This window comes from Herpailurus yagouaroundi, unplaced genomic scaffold (genome assembly GCF_014898765.1).
Source record: "Herpailurus yagouaroundi ecotype Mexico unplaced genomic scaffold, PumYag 100, whole genome shotgun sequence".
Classification (NCBI taxonomy): Eukaryota; Metazoa; Chordata; class Mammalia; order Carnivora; family Felidae; genus Herpailurus; species Herpailurus yagouaroundi.
Window position 1 is genome coordinate 82355179 of NW_024412391.1, and position 23240 is coordinate 82378418.

Genomic DNA, 23240 nt, shown 5'->3' on the forward strand with positions numbered 1-23240 from the left:
CGAGCCCAGGCCCATGGTGACCAGAGTTCTGTTCCCTAGAGTCAGGTGGGGCTAAGCTAAGGGAAGTCATGCTCATTCACTCCTCTACCCCAGGGCCAGGGCAGAGGCCCCACCAGTGGGTCCTGAGGGCTGCAGGGTGGCAGAATATGTCACCCCAACATATGACTGTAGGATTTCAGGACATGCCATCCCTGGAAATGCAGCTTCGGCATATTGATCATTTTGATCTGAGGGCACTTTGAAAAACAACAAATGCAGGGCAAGGATTTCTTTGAATTCTCCTCATCTGCCTAAAGACAGATCCTCCAAAGCACCCCAAATGCCATAAATCACCTCCATGGGAGTCCCATCAACTCCATCAAGTTCGATTCTTATCACAGGGGAGGAGACTAGAAGTCAACACTACACCACACAAAGTCGGTCACCAACTATCATACCTCTCATCCATTCTTCTAAGGAAGGGCTCATTCATCTTTCTGAAAAATCTATTTCTCTTCCCTACGATCACGTACATCCCTCTTCCCCTTTCCTTATTAAGATGGTATTTAATCCTGAATTCTAAGCACCCTTGGGGACTTACCCATTTCCGCCTGGTTATCTCCCATGTATCCAGGAGGTATATACATTAATAAACTTCTGTTTGTTTTTCTCTTGTCAATCTTTTATTACAGGGGTCTCAGCCAAGGGCTCACAAGGGTCGAGGGAAATTATTCTTCCTTTTCTGCAGGGCCTCGGCCTCAGATGAGCCCCTCCCATGCTGTTCAGGGCCGGGAGGGAGTGTTCCGGGGCTTCTGGAATGAGGAGGGCTGTGGCACTTCTTTGTTGCCTCCTCCGAAGGCTGAGGGGCTCTCACGAGTCTGGGGTGGGGGAGTGAAGGGCACAGCGCAAAGGAATAGAAAGCAAATCCAGTAATTTCCCCATTTCTGAGCACATCTGGCACAGTGCTAAACGCAAAGCAGTTGGGAAGCAGTGAGACTGAAGACCTTCTCTGGCCCCGGAAAGCTTGCCAGGGCCGACTGGACAGCGATGGTGAGAGCACTGGGGAGCGTGGTGTAAAAGAGAGGTGCCCGCCGCCACGGTGGCCCCGCACGGAAGACACGGGAGGGCTGATGTCCACACCTACAAGGAGCCGCAGGCCATCAGCATGGCCACCGTCGCTGCAAATGTGTACTCGGCCTCGAAGGCTCTCTTCCTAAGGGGGACCTGCCATTCAGGGGTGCTTCAGTGGGGGATAATGGGTGCCATGTCCCTGAACCTGGCTCCCAGAAGCCAACAGTTCCAGTCCTGGATGAACATGAGTCATGGACAGAAACCCCCCCTCCAGTGATAGAAAGGTGACCAGTGGTCACTGGCCGCCTCCCGCCCCGCCCCGTGCCCATGGAACTGCTGAGGGAGCTCATCTGTTAAAAATGCCTCTCTGCCTCACCTCGTCTATGTTTCAATGGCTGATGTAAGGGTTTCTGGGCTGCGAACAATTAATCTGTGGGAAAGCATGCTCCAAATTCTAAGTCAACAAATCTTTGGAACACAACTTCCTTGCTGGCAAATTAGACTCTCACAGTAACTGGGACCCAGAAGAGTTGCTTTAAATACCTGAAGGGCCCAAACCACTGCTGGGCCAGACACAACGTGGGAGAAGGCTCTGAAGGTCTTTCATGCAGGGGAGCCTGCCCCAAGTGTTCCAGACCCGTCCAGGAACTTCTTTCACATCACCTGACTCAGACCCTGGTGGGACCAGGAGGACTCAGGCACAGGAGACTCAGGCACAGGGACTCAGGCACAGGGACTCGGGGTCCTGCCTCCAGGGGATTCTGGCCCAGCTGCACCCCTGGGACCAGACCTCGTGCTTCCAGAAGACATGAGCTTACGAACAGATCACAGAACACCCTAGTGGCAGAAACAACCTCAGGACTGAAAACAGAAGCTGTAATCACAGAACAAATCCACAACAAGTTCCAAAATCCGAGGGGTGCCTGGGTGACTCAGACAGTTAGGTGTCCAACTCTTGATCTCGGCTCAGGTCACCATCTCACGGTTTGTGAGCTCGAGCTCTGTGCCGGGCTCTGTGCTGAAAGGCCTGCTTGGGATTCTTCCCCTCCCCCCCCCCCCCACCCCCCCGCACTCTCTCTCTCTCTCTCTCTCTCTCTCTCTCTCTCTCTCTCTCTTAAAATAAATAAATAAACTTAAATTTTTTTCCCCCAAAACCTGACCCTTATGATCCCTGGACCAGGAAGGAAGTGGAGATTCTCCATATCCTGGTGAGAACGGCAACATAAGGAATGCTGTGCAGTCAGGCTGAAAATTAAACAGATGTGAGTTTCTTTAATTCAAAGGCTTAATTATTCTGACGTTTTCCATAACTTCATCTGAGCCATCACTTCAGCTTTAATTATGCATAATGAAATGGATTATTTACAGTAACTAATATGACAGGAAAAACTGAGAGGTGAGAATTGGTAACTTGGCAACTACTAACTCGTATGTTTTCAACCCGTGTTTATTGAGTACCTACTATGTTTTAGCCTTTGCTGCTGTCCTGGGGATGTCCTATTGGGAAAAAAATAGCATCGCTGGAGCACATCCACAGGCCAGTGTCTTTCTCTTCATTATCTCACGTGCGGCTTGCAAGAATGCTGCACGACAGGGATTATTCTCCCTGATTTATACGGGTGCAACTGAGATTCTGGAAGGAAGGTAATTTGCCTAAGGTCACACAGAAAAACCTATGGTGTTATGTTGTTTTTTGCCATCTACCTATTTCAGACAGGAACTTACATGCTGACATTCCGAATCTTACTGCCTTGTACAGGAAAAGTCAACTTTTCCTAAGGGAAAAGTTGCTTGTTGTGTTAAGCAGGACAGCGGGAGCAGGGGTACTTTTGGGAAATTAACCTGACAGTTTCCTATAGGACGCACTGGCTGCTATTGAGATGGTCCAGGTCAGAGGCCAGGACCTTAAACCAAAGCGGTGGCAGCAAAATTGGGAAAAGAGGCTGCAGGCGGCCCTGTGGTGTCTGGAAGGAGCTTGACGAAGGCTTGCATGTGGTGGAAAGGAAGGACGCCAGCCTCGCCGCCCTGGGTTTGGGAAGCAGGAGAGGCGAATGTCAGCCTGACCACTGACTGGCAGCTTGACCAGGGGCAGGTCACTTAGCCTTATGAGTCCTCGTCTCCTTGTGCCCAGAAGAGGCTGCAAGCAGTTCATAGAGCAACCTCGGTTCAGGGGCGTATGAGCTAACACGTTTACTGGTCTCCATTAAATCTCCCTTAAGGTCTTTCTTCCAGGTCACTTCTATTATTCACAGTCCATCATAGACTTTACTTCCATCTCAAACTTGACTTAAGTTTCTTTGTTTTTTTTTTAATGTCTATTTATTTGACAGAGAGAAAGAGAGAGACAATGTGAGGGGGGGAGGGGCAAAGAGAGCGAGGGAGACGCAGACTCCGAAGCTGCCTCCAGGCTCTGAGTTGTCAGCACAGAGCCCCATGTGGGGCTCAAACCCATGAGCTGAGATCCTGACCTGAGCTGAAGTGGGATGCCTAACTGACTGAGCGCCCCAGGAGCCCCAACTTGACTCAAGTTTCATTTCAAGGTTGTTGAAGCCGGAGCTGGGATTCTGAGAGTTTGGGGCCTGGACATGAGGTGCGGTCAGGCCTCCTCCCTTTGTGCTGGGGCAGGATTCCGAGGAGGTGGAGGGAAAGGGATGTGTGAGTCCCCCTGGCTGGCCTCGTTCTGTCTCTCTCGATTGGTTGTGGCCTTCCTCGGGCTCATACTGACTAACTGGCCAGGGGTGACCTCCGAGTAGCCAAATGCTGGTTTACTTGTGGGGAATGCCCCCCCCCCCACTCGGGCCACCAGCCTTGGGCTGCTGGGCCCCCTCCTGCCACAGGCAGTTCTGGGGTGTGAGGAGCAGGAGAGAGGGTCTAAGTCTGGCTTCCTTTCGCTATGTCAACTACTGTTCTCACTGCACCACACCGAGAGGTCGGGCCACACCAGCGCCACACTTGTCCTGCCACTGCTCCTTCTCTGAACTTCTCTGGACTCCAGCCCAACTGTATTTTGCTCACCACGCCTTGGAGCCTAGCATGGGGCCACATGGGGCATGAAAGCACCATATAGGGCAGCACCTGGCCCCAAGGGATGGGCCACATCACTCCCAGTGGGCGGAAGTCTGCCTCACTACTCCAGTAATCTTCGTCCACAAACCACGTTGAGGGCTAGAGGGACGGTGGTTATGGATGCAGTCAAAGGGCCAGGTCTATCACAGCCAGTCTGCCTTGAGAAGGGTCTGGTCCCAACTCAGAGCCCTACTCATCAATTCAGGGCAGCAGAAAAAGCCCCACTTCACTACCCTGCCTCCAAGGATGACAAGATGCCTGGGGAGCCTGGGTGGTTCAATTAAGTGTCTGACTTCGGCTCAGGTTGTGATCTCGTGGTTTGTGAATTTGATGAGTTGGAGCCCCACGTCGGGCTCTGCACTGACAACAAGGAGCCTGCTTGGGATTCTCTCTCCCTCTCTCTCTGTCCCTCCCCTGCTTGCCCTCTCTCTCAAAATAAAAAGAAAAATTTAAACATTTTAAAAATTAAAAAAGAAAAAGAATGATAAGACATCTGGTTATAGGGCGGCTGAGACTATCATGGATGTCTATGCTTATGCCCAGCTTTTAGCATCATCTCTGTGTCTCTGCTTTCTTTGCTCTTTCCACTTCTCTTTTGGGCTCTCTGTCAAGACACACGGTGGGTGTAGAATTTTAAGAGGGACTCTGAGCTCACCAGGGCCGGCTGGTTGGCCTCTTGGGTAACCATGCGGTCACAGAAGCAGGTAATCAAAGAACAAACAGTCCTGTGGTGTTTAGTCTCCCCGAGATACCACCAAAGCCTCTGTTTGCTTTCTCACATGGCAACAAAGCCAGGAAGGGAAGATGAGTGGCATTTGGAATAAATGTTGGGTCTCCGGTGGGATTCAGCTACTGGGTAATATCCTGGAAGTGCATACAGAAGTGAACTATCCAGTATGCAGGGGACAGTTTTTCTTCTGGTTCTCCTGGATGCCATGTCAGGTAGGAGCTCCATTTTGTCCCTTGTTTGGGCTGCTCTCTGTTTGCATGATACCACTGAGTGATAACGTCCCCGAGGAGGAAATTGCATCTGGGAGGTCTTGCTCAATGGTGGGCTTATTGGCACTGGTGAACGAGATAATGCAATGATGGGGAGCCTGAGGAGGCTGAGCAGGTGCTCTGGGAAGGGGGCACACCAAAAGAAGCTACAGTCTAGTCTCCAGTCTAGACTGAAGTCTAGTCTCTGTGCAGACTTCATTTTCTCCCCTTGGTAACCGGCCTGTGCCTGTCCTTCCAGGGTGTAAGGTTGGAAGAATGGTTTTCACTACAGAGCTTTGTGCGTATGTCAAGTCAGTCTTTGTGGAGACTCTGGCCTTTCTCTGGAGTCTTGTGGGGGCAACTTGAAGTTGGCAGATCATCCTATGGGAAAACTGAGGTATCAAGGGGCCATTGTCTTCATCTTGAGCAAAGACAATGTCTTCGGATGAAGCACCAAGGATTGAACCTACTGCTTCTTGTAGTCCCTCTTCCTTATTCAAGAGCTTCAAGAATCCTGGGTGATCTCTTTAATGTTGTCAGCTTGGATTATGGAAATTGAGCTTTTTAAATTAAATCTTATTTTTGAATAGGTAGTATATGCAGAATGTGTGGAATTCAATCATGTGAAATTTGCAGATTAATTTAGGGATAATTTACATATTTGATGAGTTATGCAGGAACACACTGAGAGGAGTGGCAAATGCTTAGTAAATGGTAGTGCTTATTATGTATGACGTGAGCCTTCCTGTTCAACTGTTCTAGACAGTTGTTTAAGTCTTTGTTTTCCTCCAGATTATTTTAAGATTTCCTTCACAGGGATCTTGCACATTCTGATTATGATTATGTTTCCTTCTAGTTCTTTCTTTTCCTTCTCCTTTTTCTGTATTTGTGGAAGGAATCTTATCTTCTCTTGTATGTTTTAACTGATTGTTGTACAATGGATCGAACCCTACTAATGATGTACCTGATTATTTGTAATGGTTTTCCAGGTGACTCTCATGCATTTTCTAGGTTTTGAAAATAATCAACAGTTATATTCTTCCTTGCCTATTTTTCTATTTTGTATTTATTTCTCTTATCTAATTACCAGGCCCATACCTTCAGGCTGTTGTTAAACAATGATAAGGTGGGGCGCTTGGGTGGTTCAGTCAGTTAAGTGTCTGACTCTTGATTTCAGCTCAGGTCATGATCTCATGAAACTGGACACCACATCAGGTTCTGCACCAACAGCTCGGGGCCTGCTTGGGATTCTCTCTCTCTCTCCCTCTTTCTCTGCCCTTCCCTGCTTGTGCTCTCTCTCTCTCTCTCTCAAAATAAATAAATAAACTAAAAAAAAAAAAAAAAAGAGTGTATATTCTTGTCTTATTCCCCATTAAGGATGATGTTAACTTTCGGTGTGAATCAGAAATGTTTTACATGTTAAGGAGATAACTTTTATTCTTTTTTCAGGTATTTATTTCTAAATCAAAATAGTTTTTAAATCAAATGCTTTTTCCAGATTTATGGAAATGACCATTTAACATTCCCTTTTGGTCTGTTAATAACATAAATAAATGACTGGGTTTCCTCTAATTGAACCCTCTTGAATCTTGAGATTTTCTACTTGGTAGAGGGACTGTGAGGCTGGGTCTTGAGCAGCTCAGACTCTCACTTGAAGTAAACATTTGAGATTTTCCCAGAAATATAGGCTTCTAGGACCACAATCATTTGAGTTAAGAGGTGACATTGCCATTGAGGAAAGAGTGAATTTAGCAAGAACCCAACGTCTCATAGTGGATATGATCATTTGGAATCTTATTATTGGACGTGTGAAAGGGACAGATCACAAAGGTTTGCAATAAATACTTGAAATTTCTTATCAAAACCACACTCAACCCCCACCCCCACCCCCATCTCCAAAAGACCATGCACTGTACCACGCTTTTGCTTCCAAAGGGAAAATCTTGGTTTTTGGAAGGTCTGCTGTGATGCAGACTATCTCCCTCTCACCTTCTTTTGTGAGTCTGAGAACCCGATTCTTATCCTCCCTCTCAAACGCTAGAGTCACATTGGGGGGGGTGGGGGGGAGGCAGCCACACTGGCACCTGCTTTCAGGGTGTTGGAAGCAGGCATCACCATAATAATCTCAAACAATATCCTCTTTCCTCTCATTTGGTCTAACTTCTCTGCATCCTCTAACACCCAAATCAAGCTCCACCTCCTCCAGAGAGCCCACCTGGATTGCCCTGACTCCTGGTGGGTACTCTTCCCACTGTACCGTGGAGCTCCTCTTGCCCACACATGGGATGTATGCCAAGGTTTGAACACAGTGCCCCACACGAAATGAATGCTTAACAAAAGGTAGTATGAGTTATTCTAGAATTCATCCATTATGTGTCTGTCGTGTTTCCTCAAGGGGAATGTCAGCCCTGCAATAACAGGTTTTGTATCTCTCACTGCTGTGTGGTCCCCGCATGTCACATACATATATAAGGGATCCAATAAATATTTGTTGTTTTCTTGGATCATCATCCCTTTCTGGGTCTCCCCCCCCTACACACACACACGCATTTACTGATACCTTCCCCCACAACACAGAAATTTAGATCAGATGCCTGCTTGTACTGTCATTTAAATTAGCTTCTGTCCTTCCCACCCCCTGTTAAGATGAGAGAAATCAAACAGTTTCTCTCCAGGATGCTACAGATGTTACGGTGTCGCACTCCCACGACGTCTTACAGAGGAAAGCCCCACGAGAACATAAAGCAGACAAACCTCCCAAGCACGCCGGTGGAAAAGAGTTGAGATGAAACAGTCTTCGGGTTCTATCAGTACCAAAAGACCACACGCCATTCCTGAAGCTGGAGGACTTAGCAAGGATTCCTCTGTGTATTCAAATCCACTGCCCGCTGAAAGTTGTCTACATTTTGAGAAAGTTCTTCAAGGGAAGTAACATTTTTGTTACTCTCTTGGGGATTAAAAATTCCAGGGTGTTTAATGAAAGAAGGGTTCCTTGGTAGCTGGAAGATCCACATGAACGTGAAAAAGGTACCAGTGCCATTGACTTGAGTCTTCTCCGCAGAGCACCAGGCATGAGGCTAGCTCATGTCTCTCTAGGAAGACCCCCCAGGCTGGCCATTGCTCCTGCCTGATCTTGTGCTAGGCAGTGCTGGGAAGTCAAAAAGAGGACTAAGGCTCACTGTCTCAGGCTCCTTGAGGAACTGGGTGCAACCTTTCATTATTAATGCTCTCATCATTTCAAAAGGCAGGAACATGGAGCCCATCCCCTGAAAGTCTTTCTGTTGGCTGATCAATCTGATATATGGGAACCAACAAATATTGTAAAAGGCTTCTACTTCTTCTATAACATCACTTTCCTGTGTAGAGTCAACCTTAGAGGAACAAAAGGTGTTCCTCCTCTCGGCACTCCCCCTACCTCCTTCCCATGGCAATCTGGTTGTCTTCCTCTCTCAAGTTCAAGAACTTAGTCTCTGGAATCCATCTGTATTTCCACCCCCATGGAATTGGAAGAGGTTTGCCAGAAACCAGCCTTCTCGGGCCAGCACCAGAGGGTTGCTCTGAGACACACACATCTTTCTCCTGCTACTTATGGCCCAGTGTAATTTCCAGAATCGCGAGTAGAGTCACCATCTTTTCTTCTGTGTCTTACTCAGGGCTCCCTGCTATTATTAGCCTTGCTTGGCATGGATCAGCTCCCCAAAGAAGACAGGTGAGAATCCCACCTAGGGAGGTATACATCTTGGAAATTAAAGGCACAGGAAGACATTGCATATACTGAAACAATATTCTATAATGCTTGATGGTTTGGTGAGTATATGCGTTTTCAGTGTATGGTATCTTTGCTGTGAGAGTGAAATCTCGTAGGCCTGGAATTAGCCTGAGTTGCTTCACTGAAGTTCCTGCACAGAACTGACCTCTGCTCAAGGCAAGAAGCACACTGATTAACGGTGCCACTCCCATGGGTCCTGGGAGTTTCCGAATTATTTGTATGGGCCTGCAAGCATTGTTTATTGACAACAGTGAGATTGATGATTTGCACCTGGCTTGGAAGACCCTGTTGTGCAAGCTGGTTATATAACAAGATGGTGCCTACATGACCAACAGAATAGAAAAATGTCCAGTGGAGACTCTATTTGGGGTTCCCAGGTTGTGAGGTATCATTAGATACGTCAGTGGTCTCTGATCTGAGCAAGTGCATTCTGTTATGACCCTTAGGGAAAACAGGATGAAAAAAGCTGGTGCCTGGCCTCTCTGATCCTCAAGACATGAGGCCACCTTTAGTCCTGGTGCAGATATTCACTTAATGTTGTTGCTATACTGCCTCCTTTTTCTGTAATCAACTGTAGATTTGCAAGCGTTCTCTCTCGGCTTCTATGAGTCTTGTTTAGCAATTGAACTCTGTTTAATGGCTACCATAGTGCAGCACCATAGCCCTGAGAGATAGAAGTGGACAGAGGGCCCCAGAGAAGTTAAGGGACCAGCCCAAGGTCACATGTTAAGTAGTGGCAAAGCTCAAACTTGAAGCAAGAGCTCCAATTCCAAATCTCATTCTTTTTTCACAACACTCCTTGATCTCTCTCCCTACCATTTTGATTAGCTAGTGGGGAGAAAGAAAAGGTACTTACTGAGTGACAGTCTCAGGCAAGGACTGCCCTGTATTGAAATCACACTGTGAGAGCAGCTGTGTTCCTGGAGGGAGAAGATGGCATCACCCACGCTTCCTGAACCACACGGTCACTTTGGTGTCGGAGGCCCAGGGTGGCCAGCTTCTTCCCCCACAACTGAGGCTGCAGAGGCCTTAATTATTCCAACACGGGCTTCCAGGAGGAGGCCTTGTTGGTCCATATCTGGCAAGGCAGCGCTTTCGCTCATTTCGAAACAAGTGAGCACATCATCCATCCAGATCCCAACCCCAAGCAAGATGTTTCAGTGGGCTCGGTGACTGATAATAAATCTTCTGCGTGTTCTTTCTTTTTCAAAGTGTACGCTTCAAGCAATTCTAATTTGATCCTTAATTAAGATGCATGTGTAAGTCAAATTCCATTAAAGCCTCTTTCTTGCTCAGACTGCCAGAGAAAGTTTGGAAGACCAGCTTCAGAAGGCAAGCGTGTGGTGTCTTAGGGAGAGCCTTTCCCTGGCTTCTAACCTTCCCTCTGTCCTTCCCCCTTCAAAATATCTCCCTCACTACCTTGTAAAATATGACCATTCATGGAGGAGTATGAAAGCTCTACAAATAGGAGGGGGCAGTGTGCGGCTGTGCAAAGAGACTTGTGCTTGGAGTCAGGTGCCTGGGATTGGAAGGCTGGTTCTTTCATGGAATTAGTTTCCAGAACCCAGGGCTTATCAAAGTTAAAATGAACACAACAAGATCAGTGGAAACACTCTCTGCAAAGCAAACTAAATGATATCAGTGGGAGATATTTGAAGAGCACGGCTTGACCGATCTTCTCAGTTCATCAGAGGAGTTGCACCAAGGTTGGTGGCTATGGTAAGCTGCCTGTTCAGGGCGAGGCTGTGGAAAGCCCCGAGTGGCACCTAGCAAGCCTCTCACACCCTGAGCCCATGTCAAGCTAATATCCCAGCACGATTCCTTATGCTGTTCCCCCAAACAGCCTCTTACAGATTGCATCGCCACATCTAACATCTGGGTGGAGGGGCCAATTTCTTACCAGGCCCCAGCACCATCAGGATGCATGGTGCCTTACGTGCATGGTCACCCGATGGGCACGTGACAGACGGTCTGTAGTTGGTATGTACCATCTGTCATCTAGAAGATCCAGAGGCAGTGATCCAGGCCTGCCACAGCCCCTTACTGAGTGCAATCACAGATGTGCAGAATGGTGATGGTAATACCTACATGGCAGGATTGTGTTTAGAACAGCTGAGATCAGGCAGGAAAGCCTACACAACGCCTGATGAGTAGGAGCTTAGAAAAAGCAAGTGGTTACTTGTTTTCAGTCTATTCATTTGGGCACACCCTAACTGCAGGCTGCTCTGGAGAAAAACTGAGGGAGTTCTAGCTTTGCTGAAATACGAGCAGAAGCTTCCTTCCTCTTGACTGGAGAGGCCCAGGTTACTGGGGTGAGTGGGAAGGAGCAGGCGAAGGTGGGGGGGTGGGGTCCCTTGAAATAGGCAACCTTTCATTTTACTTATTAGGACTACCCTTGTCTTGCTGAACAGAGGAAACACTGGTGAACAGCTGGGGACGGGGAGGGGGGCCCTGGTGATTTTCCACTGTGGGAAAAGAGAGCAAGAGGGAATTATGCCTAAAATAACTTAAGCACCAAAGCAATTGATTAATTTGCTCATTTAAAAAAACTATTTTGGGGGGCGCCTGGGTGTCTCAGTCGGTTAAGCGTCCGACTTCAGCTCAGGTCATGATCTCGCGGTTCATGAGTTCAAGCCCTGCGTCAGGCATCTGTGCTGATGGCTCAGAGCCTGGAGCCTGTTTCAGATTCTATGTCTCCCTCTCTCTCTGACCCTCCCCCGTTCATACTCTGTCTCTCTCTGTCTCATAAATAAACAAACGTTAAAAAAATTTTTTTTTTTTAAATAAAAAAACTATTTTTGGGAACTCTGCCTCTAAATATTCCAAGCTTACTATTTTGCTCTCCATTTTTAAGAGGCGGGGAGGGGCAGAGAGAGAGAGAGAGAGAGAGAGAGAGAGAGACAGAATCTCAAGCAGGCTCCATGACCTGACCCTGACCCCTGACCCCTGGGGTCATGACCTGGGCCTAAATCAAGAGTTGGGACACTCAAGGAACTGAGCCACTTAGGTACCCCTTGCTCCGAATTTTTATTACAAGAATGCTATAATATTAAAGTCATTTTGACAGATTTAAAAAAAAAAATCTATCCATATCCATGTTACCCTAAACCTCAGCTGTTTTTTCTGAGCCCTTGCACAGTCCTTGTCCATAAAACTGGCTAATCCTGCAATCAAAAATAACTTGTGTACAATGTATTTTAGTCTCTAAACTAAGATGATTTTAGATTTATTTTTTAATTTTTTTAATGTTTATTTATTTTTGAGAGAGAGAGAGAGAGAGAGAGAGAGAGAGAGAGAGAGAGAGTGTGAGTGGGGAAAAAAGAGACAGGGAGACACAGAATCCGAAGCAGGCTCCAGGCTCGGAGCTGTCAGCACAGAGTCTGACACGGGGCTCGAACTCACAAACCGTGAGATCATGACCTGAGCCAAAGTCGGACACTTAATTGACTGAGCCACCCAGGTGCCCCAATGATTTTAGAGTTATGAAAGCTTGTATCAGTATGTTTATATTTCCATTTTTCCTACATTTGCATCTACTTCTCTGAAGCCCCGCCCCCAATTTTGAAATAAAAACATTCTCTTACAAAAGCCAGCATTTTTCCACGGCTGGTTTGTTTCTAGAAGTTGTACACCTTTTGGTAGGACTGATCCTCTTACTGCCCCCTGTACTTCCTCCCAGAATTCCAGGTAGTTCGTCTCCCAGGGCTAAAGGTGGCCACGATCAGGAAACTGGCTAACAAGTAGGGCTTCAGCATAAAGTTTGGTTCTGTTACTTGTTATTATTCAGCTCAGTTTCCTCATCTGTAAAATGGTGACATTAATGCCTATGTGAGAGGATTGTTTCAAGGAGTAAATGAGAGAAAGGATTTTACCTTATGCACTTATTTGGCAACTGGAGAAGTGTACTGAGTTCCTAGAGCTGTCACAGTAAACTACCACACAGTGGATGGCTTAGAACAACAGGAACTGAAATGCCGATAGTTCAGGAGGTCAGAGGTCTGAGGTCAAGGTGGGGACAGGGTTGGTTCCTTCTAGAAACTCTGAAGAAGATCTGTTCCATGTGTGCTTCCTAGCTTTTGGTGCTTGCTTGCTTCTCCTTGGCTTGTAGATGCATTAGTTCAATTCCTGCCTCTAGCATAACGTGCTTTTCTTCCTCCTGTGTCTCTGTGTTCTGTCCTCTTCTTATAAGGACATCATTTGGTGGGTCAGGGCCCTCCCTAATCTGGAATGATCTCCTCTTAACCAGTTAATCTGCAAAGACTCTATTTCCAAATCAGGTACATCCTGAGGTTCTGAGTGAACGTGGGTTTTTTTGGGGCAGGACAATTTTCACCCCCCCCCCCCACACCCTGAGTAAGCATCACCATGGAAGCATGAAAGAGCAGGAGCTGCTGGTCTTCTCTATATTGGCAAGATCTTGCAGAGTATTGAGGAGACCTAAGAATGTCCCAGTATTTTCCTGGAAGAAGCATACTTTCTCTTAAATTGTCAAAGTCCCTGTCTGACGTGCAGTCCAAGGCAATGCACGCGCCTTCACTGAGTCTCACGTTTTCTTGTCTGTGAAATGGGAGTTAATGTATCAATCAAGATGATACATTAACATTAACATTAACATTGATGATACATCAATCAAGATCTCTGCATGATGCCCCCAGCATCCAACAATAACAAACAATTGTCCTGGAGATTACTTACAGATGTAAGGAGATCTAACATGATTTTGGGGCTTGCCAATCATGATCGCCCCATTTTTGATGACCTCTGAATCAAACACTGACACAGACCAGGCAAATAAACTCTTGTAAACTACCTGAGTCATGATGGGACTAGGTCCTTCAAGTGAATGTCCGTCTCCAAAGGCATCATGTTTCTGTTTCTCTAGCCCTTCACAAAGAAAAGAGAAGGGGTGCGGGGAGACAAGAGAAATGCAGCAGCTTTATTTACAGAATGACAAAAGCAGATTTCATGGTTGTTTTGTGGTGGTTTTCTTGGCTCCCAGAAGATCTCAGATTTCCATTTCCAGTCCTGGCAAGAGTGACCAGGTTCCATCGTTGCCCCGAGCTACGAGTTGAAACCATAGAGCGAGCTGTTAAGTCCTTTTTCCCAGCACAAGGCTTTATGTTCATGTTATTTTGCATCCTTCTTAAACCCACAGGGACAGAAGCACTACGCCTAATCCATTTGCCTGCTACAAGCAACGTGGCTGAGAATTCTCCACCTGAGACTTCAGTGCACAAGTTTTCTGTGAATTTATCAGCATCGCTGGCACCTGTGACCCCGGGGTTTCCCCTGATCATCAACTCAAGCCCCCTCACTGATGCCTTCAAAGTGAACTGGCTGTCAGGCACCGACTTTGAGGCAAGCACATCTCACTCCCAGGGGGAGTTGTCCACAAAGAGGGGTCCTGAAGCTGAGGATGGATGGGATTCCAGATCAGTGATCATTTCCTCCTCTTTCCCTGGTTCAATCTCTCCTCTAGTAAGATCCACAAGGGCTGTTTGGGGCACCATAAAGCCCTCTGTGCTAGATGCCCCAGAGCACTTGGGACCTTCTTTCTTCACTCAATCCAGTGCAGTGACCAAATGCCCAATTTATTACAAATAAAAGTCTTGTTTCTTATTGCCAACCGCCCTTACATGATATCAGGCATTAGAAGTGTACTGACAGTAACTAAATTCTTTGGGTGGCATAGTTTGGGTATTCGTCTCCTCAAAAGCCAGGCGCTGATGAACTTGTGTCCGGTGATGCTGCTTTTCTCGAATTCTGTGATTTTTCAGAAGGAAATCTATGAGGAGACTTATTTAATATGGAAGAACACACCCTTCATAGAAATCCAAGTCTAAATGGGCAGCTGTGCTGTGTGACTGTTTCCTCGTGGATAATTTAGACTCAGTAATTCACATTCAAGAGCCATGACTTGAGGGCCAGAGCGCAGGAACACGGTATTCTCAGCACCCCATTCAGGAGGTCTTCACCTCAGTATCCAGTGTACATTCCCGGGCCCCAGATGCTGGTTCTGTGACTCACCTGCCCTGTCTACCTGGCCCTTGACATCTGGCTCATCTTCCACAGCTGCTGTTCATCTGTTCCTATAAGCCCTGCCAATTGCTTGCACTTACACAGCATGCGGTATTGGCTGGACACTGTGGAACCTGTTCTACATGTGTTTACTCTTGTAATCTTCCAACAACCCAATGATTTTATTTATATTACTAGCCCTTTTTACAGATGCAGGAAACCGAAGCAAAATTTAACAGAGATATGAGATACCTTGCCCTGGGTTGCACAGCTCTCAGGTGGCTGAGCTGAAGCTAGAACCCAGGAAGCCTGACTTCATATCTCTGACTAGTCTTATAAACAGCTTCATTGAGATATAATGTGTACATTATAGAAGTCACCCATTTAAAATGTACAATTCAGGGGGCACCTGGGCGGCTCAGTGCGTTAAGTGTCTGACTTCGGCTCAGGTTATGATTTCATGGTTCGTGAGATCGAGCCCCGCATTGGGCTCTGTGCTGACAGCTCGGAGCCTGGAGCCTGCTTTGGATTCTGTGTCTCCCTCTCTCTCTGCCCCTCCCCCGCTCTGTCTCTCAAAAATAAATGTTTAAAAAGATAAAAATAAAAAATAAAATGTACAATTCGGTGGTTTTTAGCATTTCACAGACCACCACCACAATCTAATTTCAGAACATCCCATCACGCCCAATTGAACCCCTAGTCTATCGGCAGTCACTCCCCTTTTCCTATTTCCCCCAGTCGCTGGCACCCACTAATCTCCTTTCTGTCTTAACGGATTTGCCTATTGTGGACATTGTCTCTGAATAGATTTGCATTGTATGTGGTCTTTAATGACCGGCCAGTTTCCCTGAAGCAAAAAATTTCATGGGTCACCCATGTTGTATCGTGTGTCAGTACTTCATTCCTTTTCGTGACTGAATCGTATTCTACCATCTGGACAGACCACATTTTGCCCATCTGTTCATCAACTGACAGACATCTGGGTTGTTCCCACTAAGAGCTCCCTCCCTTAGCCTCGATAGTCTACTGCCTTTAATGATGATGGTGACCGTGCTGCTTCAGATATGCATCCTGATCTCTTGATGTTACTACTGACACTGATATTATCACTGTTTAAAGTGCTTTATTGCTGGGACACTTGGGTGACTCGGTTGAGCATCCAACTCTTAATTTCAGTTCAGGGCATGATCTGAGGGTGGTGGGATAGAGCCATGCATTGGGCTCTCTGCCGAGTGTGGAGCCTTAAATCCCCCCTGCTTGCATTCTCTCTTTAAAAAAAAAAAAAAAATCAAACAAATAAAAGTAAAATGCTTTATTCCAGTTCAGAACTAAGATCATAAAGAGATGGCAAGTTTAACTGAATTGTCTGAGATCACATAGCCATTAAAGATGAAATAAGCACTTAACTCAGGTCACCTGACCACCAATCTTAGGCTTTTTTTCTTACATTGCCATGCACATTGTTGCTGTTTTGGCAAGCCCCCAAATCAGGTGGAAATACCTACCTTTTCCATGTTTGATGGGATTCACACAGGGCTATCAGTCAAGGAAGAATTCCATCCTATTCCTGAACTCTAGAAATGGCAATTTTATTAGCACCTCAACTGATGTGGGCTCCAGTGTTCAGGGGACTGTCCCAGCCCTGGTGCCCTCCTGGACTCTGTGCCAGCACTAGGACTGGCCACGCATTCGTAAGTCCTGAAGCTATTCTTAAGAATTGGTTGCTTTTCCCCAGAAACCACCCAATGGCATCAACTATCCCCTCCAAAAAGATCTTATTCTCGGGGTGCCTGGGTGGCTCAGTCAGTTAAGCGTCTGACTCTTGACTTACGGCTCATGAGATCCAGCCCTGTGTCGGGCTCTGTGCTGACAGTGTGGAGCCTGCTTGGGATTCTCTTCCTCCCCATCTCTCTGCCTTTCCCCCATGCATGCTCTCTTTCTCTCAAAATAAATAAACATAAAAAAAAAATCCTTTTCTCCTACCCCAAATGTTCATAAGAGCTACCACCACAGTAGAACCTGACTCCTCCTTGGGCTGACTGGACAGTCTGCAGGAGAAGTCCAATGGTGAGGTTTTTGGGTCTCTGGTCCAGAGGTCTGGTTACCGTTGGCCTTGGGACTTCATTGTACAGGGCTTTCGGAGGGTGACCTCTGAATCACGCCAGAGCTCAGGCCTCTCTACTTTCAAACACAGCTGCTGAGACTTCTGGGGACAGGGGGCAGGCAAGGAGGATTTGTGACAATGATCTAATGATAACAACTCATGTGTATGGCGCATTTGTCATATACCAGGAATCCCCCTAAATTTTTTGTGAATTCATTGATATAATACTCACAATAGGACCATGAGTGCTGTACCACCGTTATTTGCATGTTAGAGGTGGGGCACGGAGGCATGGAGAGGCCGAGCAGTGTGCCCAGGTTCACTTAGCTAGTTGGTGGCCAACTTGAGACTTGGGATCTGGCAAGCTGGCCCAAGAACCCTAGCTCGCAGTCCCTACTCTGCGCTGGCCCACTAATGCCCAGCAAGAGAGATGTCAGAGCCCCATTTGGCCACATGTGGCCAATTGTTAGTCATGGAGTTTTCTCCCATAACAGCAGCAAGAAGGATAACTCTGAGAGGCGCCTGGGTGGCTCAGTTAGTTAAGAGTCTGACTTCGGCTCAAGTCATCATCTCACGGTTCATGAGTTCAAGCTCCACGCTGGGGTCTGTGCTGACGGCTCAGAGCCTGGAGCCTGCTTTGGATTCTGTGTCTCCCTCTCTCTCTACCCTTTCCCCACTTGTTCTCTCTCTCTGTCTCTCTCTCACCTCTCTCTCAAAAATAAATAAACATTAAAAAGAAGAAGAAGAAGGATAGTTCTGAGAAGCCGGGCAGGCATGCAAGCATTGCTCGGAGGTTGTGTGGAGGCCTGCACCTGCCCCTCTTTCTCTCTCAGCCAGACTCTCCTATTCCCTCACCCACTGTCACCAGCAAATTTGTTGAGCTTTGACCAGAATGACCTCAGACTTAACATACCTGAGACCAAACATTGTCTTTCATCCTAACTCAGCAGCCAGATTGCCTGCCACCAAATGGAGGCTCCACCGCTCCCAGCAATGACCTTTGGAGCACCTTCCCCTCCCTGGCCTAGTCTCCTTACCCGTGAAACACAGGGAACCTTCACCAACCTGTGGTTGTTGCCACGACTTAATAAGATACTCGGCAAAATGGCTTGGCAAGAGCCCGGCACGTAAACACTTAATGAATGCTGGTAGCAACAGCAAAAACAACTCCCCCATTTGTGTTGGTAGCAACCCAGTTCCTCTGACTCCAAAATGTAGTATTTTGGACTCTTTCTTTGACTGTATTGTTTCCTTCCTCTGGGGAATCAGAGCTAGTTCCCAAGGACACGGAGCTGTCAGTGGGTAATATTGTGGTAAAGGATCTGCTCAAGCTTGGGGTTCAGGAGAGGCCTCCGGGCTTAGCAGGAAGCTCGGGTCTAAATCAAGGAAACAGAATGGGTCATGACAGAGGGAGCTGCTCTGGGGGACAAATGCTCACTGCACGGTTTCTGGCTCTCATTTGCTGGGTGCTTGCTCAGTGCTAAACAGTGATCTAAGTGTTCCGTGGCTTCACTCATTTCATCCTTACAACAACCCTCTAAAGTAGATGCTCTTATTGTCCCCATTTCACAGATGGGGAAATGGAGGCACAGATGGGTTAACAAATGGGAAGGCTGGGCTCTAAAGCCAGTCAGCCCGGCTCCAGAGTCTATGCTCTGGACGCCTCGCTTATGCTGCCTCTCTCCTTACAGGCGTCAGACGCAGAGACGGGTCATCTCCACATATGTGGGCGCCAGGCTGACCCCTGCTCACGGTAGTGACAAGACTACATCTTTGTCTCTCTCAGCCCTCCTCCACACTTTCTCCCTCCACTGCACGGACTCATTCCCATCTGTGGCTGTCTTCACTCCACCAGCCCAGATCTGCAGCCCAGATCTTGAAAAGTCAAACATGAAACCCATAGCCGCCTCCATGAAGCCTTCCCTGGCTAAACACGGCTCACAAGGAACGCTGTCCCCTATTCTTTGTTATAATATCCTGTCTTATACCTCACCTGTTTAACTAGGGCGAGGATTATTTACCTACTTATAATCATGTGGAAGCAAAATCAGGGAAAGGTACAGGACTTCCCCAAGGTCACACCAAAGTTCAGCCATGAAAGTGAGATTGGAACTAAGTGCTCTCCTCACGACAGGATACTGAATGCCTGCCTGGCCCCATTCGTATTAACAACCAAAAGGTTCCATTAGGATAATTAAGACATTTATGAAATGTCCAAAAGGACTCTGGGAACTCCGTGGTCTGAGCTGGTGGCAGGAGTGTGCATGTAGACATGAGAGGTCACCAGCTGGCCTCCAGTTAGCCTCAGCAGAACCCTCCCATCATGGACTTCCCGGGTTCCTGCTGATGATTCTGGTGATGTCTCTCTATCCCTGGTTCTTGGTATCCCTCCCACATTTCCAAAACACAATTCAGAGGACAAGTTTCCAATAGTGGGAGGATGTGTGGAAATGTACAAAAACACTAACAGGGTGTTGATGTAAGTATATATTGTTCCTTATTTCTGCAGATGTATCCTTCCCTTGTTTACTCTTGGACATGGCCTTGGGAAAGTTAGCATGGTGTGCTACGCCAAGATGCAACTTAACAGCAATCACAGGAAAGTACAGTGTCAGAAAACCTAACTACATTCAGAGTAGACTTGCCTAGGCGCCAACCCCAAGTAGTGACAAGCAGGGTTTTAACCCCTGGCTTTCCATCTCCAGTGGATGGAACCAGGATGTCACCTAAATATTTTTCTTTCCCAGGAAAAGTGGCATCACATGCAGGAGCCCCTTTAGTGGAGTGTCATGGGGCTTCTGTTGGACGGACTAAGGGAAAACAACCCCTTCCTTTGACACTGAGGGAAAGGATGCTGGTTGTTTCCTTCCTAGTAACATCCCTTTGCAAAATGCATGCATACCAAACATATCTTCTTCCACAGGGTTACTAAGAATTCTGCATTTGCTTTTAGGTTGTCACCAGTGGGAAGGAACAACTAGACTTTGAAATGGAACCAAACATATTTGAGTTGCAGATTTATGTTAAGGATGACGTTGGTGTCACTGACCTACAGATCCTGACCGTCCAGGTAACAGATGTGAACGAGCCGCCTGAGTTTCAAGGCAACTTGGCAAAAGGTAAGATACACTGGGGTGTGCGGTATGGCCAGACGGTGGCACAGGGGAGGACCCTGGGGGGGCTGAGCAAAGCAGACAAGTAAGTAAACAAGCAGCTGTTTCCCTGGAAAAGGCATCTGCTTAATGAGCAGGGAATAAATGAAATGTCCTCCAGCACAGGACTTCCAATAATGATGCCCAACGATTTACAAAGCCCCTCACCTCTGTCGCTTCTCTTGGGAATCTCTCAGACCTGGGGAGGAAACTGAGGCTCTGGGACCTCGAGTGGATCATTCTGGAGGAAGCTGGGATGAGCCCATCAGAGACTCATTACCGTGTGCTGCGGGCATTGACTCACTTGTTAATTCTCCCCATGGAGGCCTGGAGGGCAGTGTGTGACTGGGCTCTGCTGCAGAGCAGGGACAATATAAAGGACTGGAGCATAGGGTAACTTCCTGCATAATCTTGCCCATGCTCATGCCTTTGAATGCCATCCATACTGACAACCTCCATGTTAGTCCAGTCTTCTCCTCTGAACCCCTGACTCAAACATCTAGCCATCTTACCCGATATCTCCATCTGCCATGTCTATTTTTTTTTTTTTTTTTTTTTGGGACAGAGAGAGACAGAGCATGAACGGGGGAGGGGCAGAGAGAGAGAGGGAGACACAGAATCGGAAACAGGCTCCAGGCTCCGAGCCATCAGCCCAGAGCCTGACGCGGGGCTCGAACTCACGGACCGCGAGATCGTGACCTGGCTGAAGTCGGACGCTCAACCGACTGCGCCACCCAGGCGCCCCTCCATCTGCCATGTCTAGTAGGCATCTGGGATACTGTGAGGTGACTTTTGGAATGTCCCCAGGTCACCCAAACCTAAGTAGGTTGGCCAGTGGAGCCAACCATGTGATTAGAAGGTTGCAACTCTGACTCCCATCCTCCACTTTGTCCCCACCTCTGTGGAGGGAAGGGGGGTGGAGACTGAGCTCAATCACCAATGGCCAATGATGTAATTAGCCATGCCTTTGTAATCAAGCCTCCATAAAACCACAAAAGGGTGGGGTTGGCAAAGCTTCCAGGTTGGTGAACAAACCCTCTCTTCCTGGAGAGCAGTGTACCCAGAGAGCATAGACGCTCTGTGCCCCTTTCCCCATATCATACCCTATGCATCTCTTATATCTATCTGTTCTTGAGTTATAGCCTTTTGCAATAAGCCAGTAATCTAGTAAGTAAAATATTTCCAAGTCATGTGATCCCCTCTAGCAAATTCACCAAACCCCAAGAGGGGATGGTGGGAAACTCAGACTTACAGCTTGTGGGTCAGAAGCACAGATGACAACCTGAACTGGAAATTGACATCTGAAGTGGCGGGGGGTGGGGGTGGTGGTGGACATGTCTCGTGGGACTGAGTTCTTGGCCTGCGGAATCTGAATGCTGTCTCTGGGTAGATAGTATCAGAATTGAGTCGAATTGTAGAACTGCCAGCCAGTGTCAGAGGATTGTTTGGTGGTATACAAAATCTGCCCCACATTGGAATCGGTGTCATAACGTGACATTTCCAACTTGACATGCCCCCAAACCAAACCCTCAGCTCCCACTTCACTCCCGACCCCCAACACCCCCCACCCCCCAAAATCTGCTTCTCCTGTCTTTCCCCTCTTAGTTAATGGCACCTCCAGCATTCCAGTTGCTTGGACCAAAACTTCAAAGTCAGCCATGACTCCTCTCTCCTTCATACCCAACATCAAAACCGTTGGGAAATCTCGCCCCTTCCAAGTCCCCGCAGTCTGACCGCTGCCTGGCATCCCCGTCACTACCACCATGGCACAAGGCACCGGTCAAGTGTCACCACACATGACTGCATGGCTTATTGCAATGGCCGGCTAACTGGTCTCCCTGCTCTGCCCTAGCCCCTGCCAATCTGTTCTCCGCATAGCAGCCAGAAGGATCTTGGGAAATATCAGTTAAATCAAGGCACCCCTCTGCTTAAAACCCTACAGGAACTTCTCATCTCCCTTAAAACGAGAGCCAGAGACTCCTTAAGGCAATCCAAACTGGCAAGACTGCTCCAGCCTCCACCATGTCCTCTCCCACACATTGCCTGCTACTCCTCCGCTATGGCAGTCCCAGCCTCCTCACCGGACTGTCAGTGCCCCAGGCACCACCTGTCAGAGTCAGCGTCTGCATTTACTCTTTGCCCCTCCCCCATATTTATGGCGGCACCTCATTTCTTTAAGAATCTTGACTCAAGTGTCCGCGAACTTTACACAACCACTCCATTTCACGTTGGAACCCAACCCACAACACGCCATTCCCTGATTTTCCCCGTGACATCGCTCCGTAACATTCACATACTTTGCTCATTTCCTTTGTCTGGATCTTCCCACTATAATGGAAGCCCAGTGAGAGCAGGGCTTTGGGTTTGGGGAACCGCTGCCTTCCCAATGCGTAGATGGATCCGTGTCTGGTGCAGTAGTGAGAACTCAGTATATACTGACTTGAATGGAAGCACAAGCAGTGACGAAGGTGAATGGGAGCTGGAGCGCCTATGGAAGGTGGACTGGGTTTGAATTTTTATGCCCTCACCTCCTTCCTAGCTGAGACAGCCCCATCACTTCCCAGAGCCCATTCCCTCATTTGTAAAGTAGAGATAATTACAATACCTCCTTACAGAGTGTTATGAAGATAAAGGAGAAAACATAAGTCCTCACCACGATACCTCCAAAGAGTGAGTGGATATGCGCGTTCTCAGCCGTCTCTCAGAAGGAAGGGTTCTCAGAGAGAGAGATACCCCTAGGCAAGGCTGGTGGGGCCAAGGGGCTGGTTCCCCCTGGCTGCGAGAACTCTGAAGTAGATGAAACCAATTTCTGGTCCCCTCCCTGAGCCTCTGCAGCCCTCTCCCTCCCTTATTCCTTTTGCACATCATTCATTTCAGCTGACATGCTAAGTTCACTTCCGGAGGTGACCTTGGTTAGGTTTCAGAGGAATTTGCACGTGAGAGTGGATCAGGAACCAGCCTCTTGCAGGAGGCTCCTCCCCAAGGTCACCTCTCAGCAAAGGAAAGGTGGGGAGAGGTGCTGCCAGCTTGGCCACCGAGCGCGTTATAAATTCCCATAAGCGGTCCGCTCACGCCCACGGGCCGGTGGGCTTACTCACCGCCT

The 23240-nt window shown here is 47.7% G+C and overlaps 1 protein-coding gene across 1 annotated transcript in view; it reads left to right on the forward strand.

The window, feature by feature from the left end:
• Window positions 1-23240, forward strand: part of CDHR3 (cadherin related family member 3) — a 102511-nt gene that overhangs the window by 32669 nt on the left and 46602 nt on the right. Inside the window, exons 2-3 of the mRNA XM_040471598.1 lie at window positions 14019-14221; window positions 19939-20104. Of these exons, the coding sequence (XP_040327532.1) occupies window positions 14019-14221; window positions 19939-20104 (369 nt within the window). The remainder of the gene's footprint in view (window positions 1-14018; window positions 14222-19938; window positions 20105-23240) is intronic.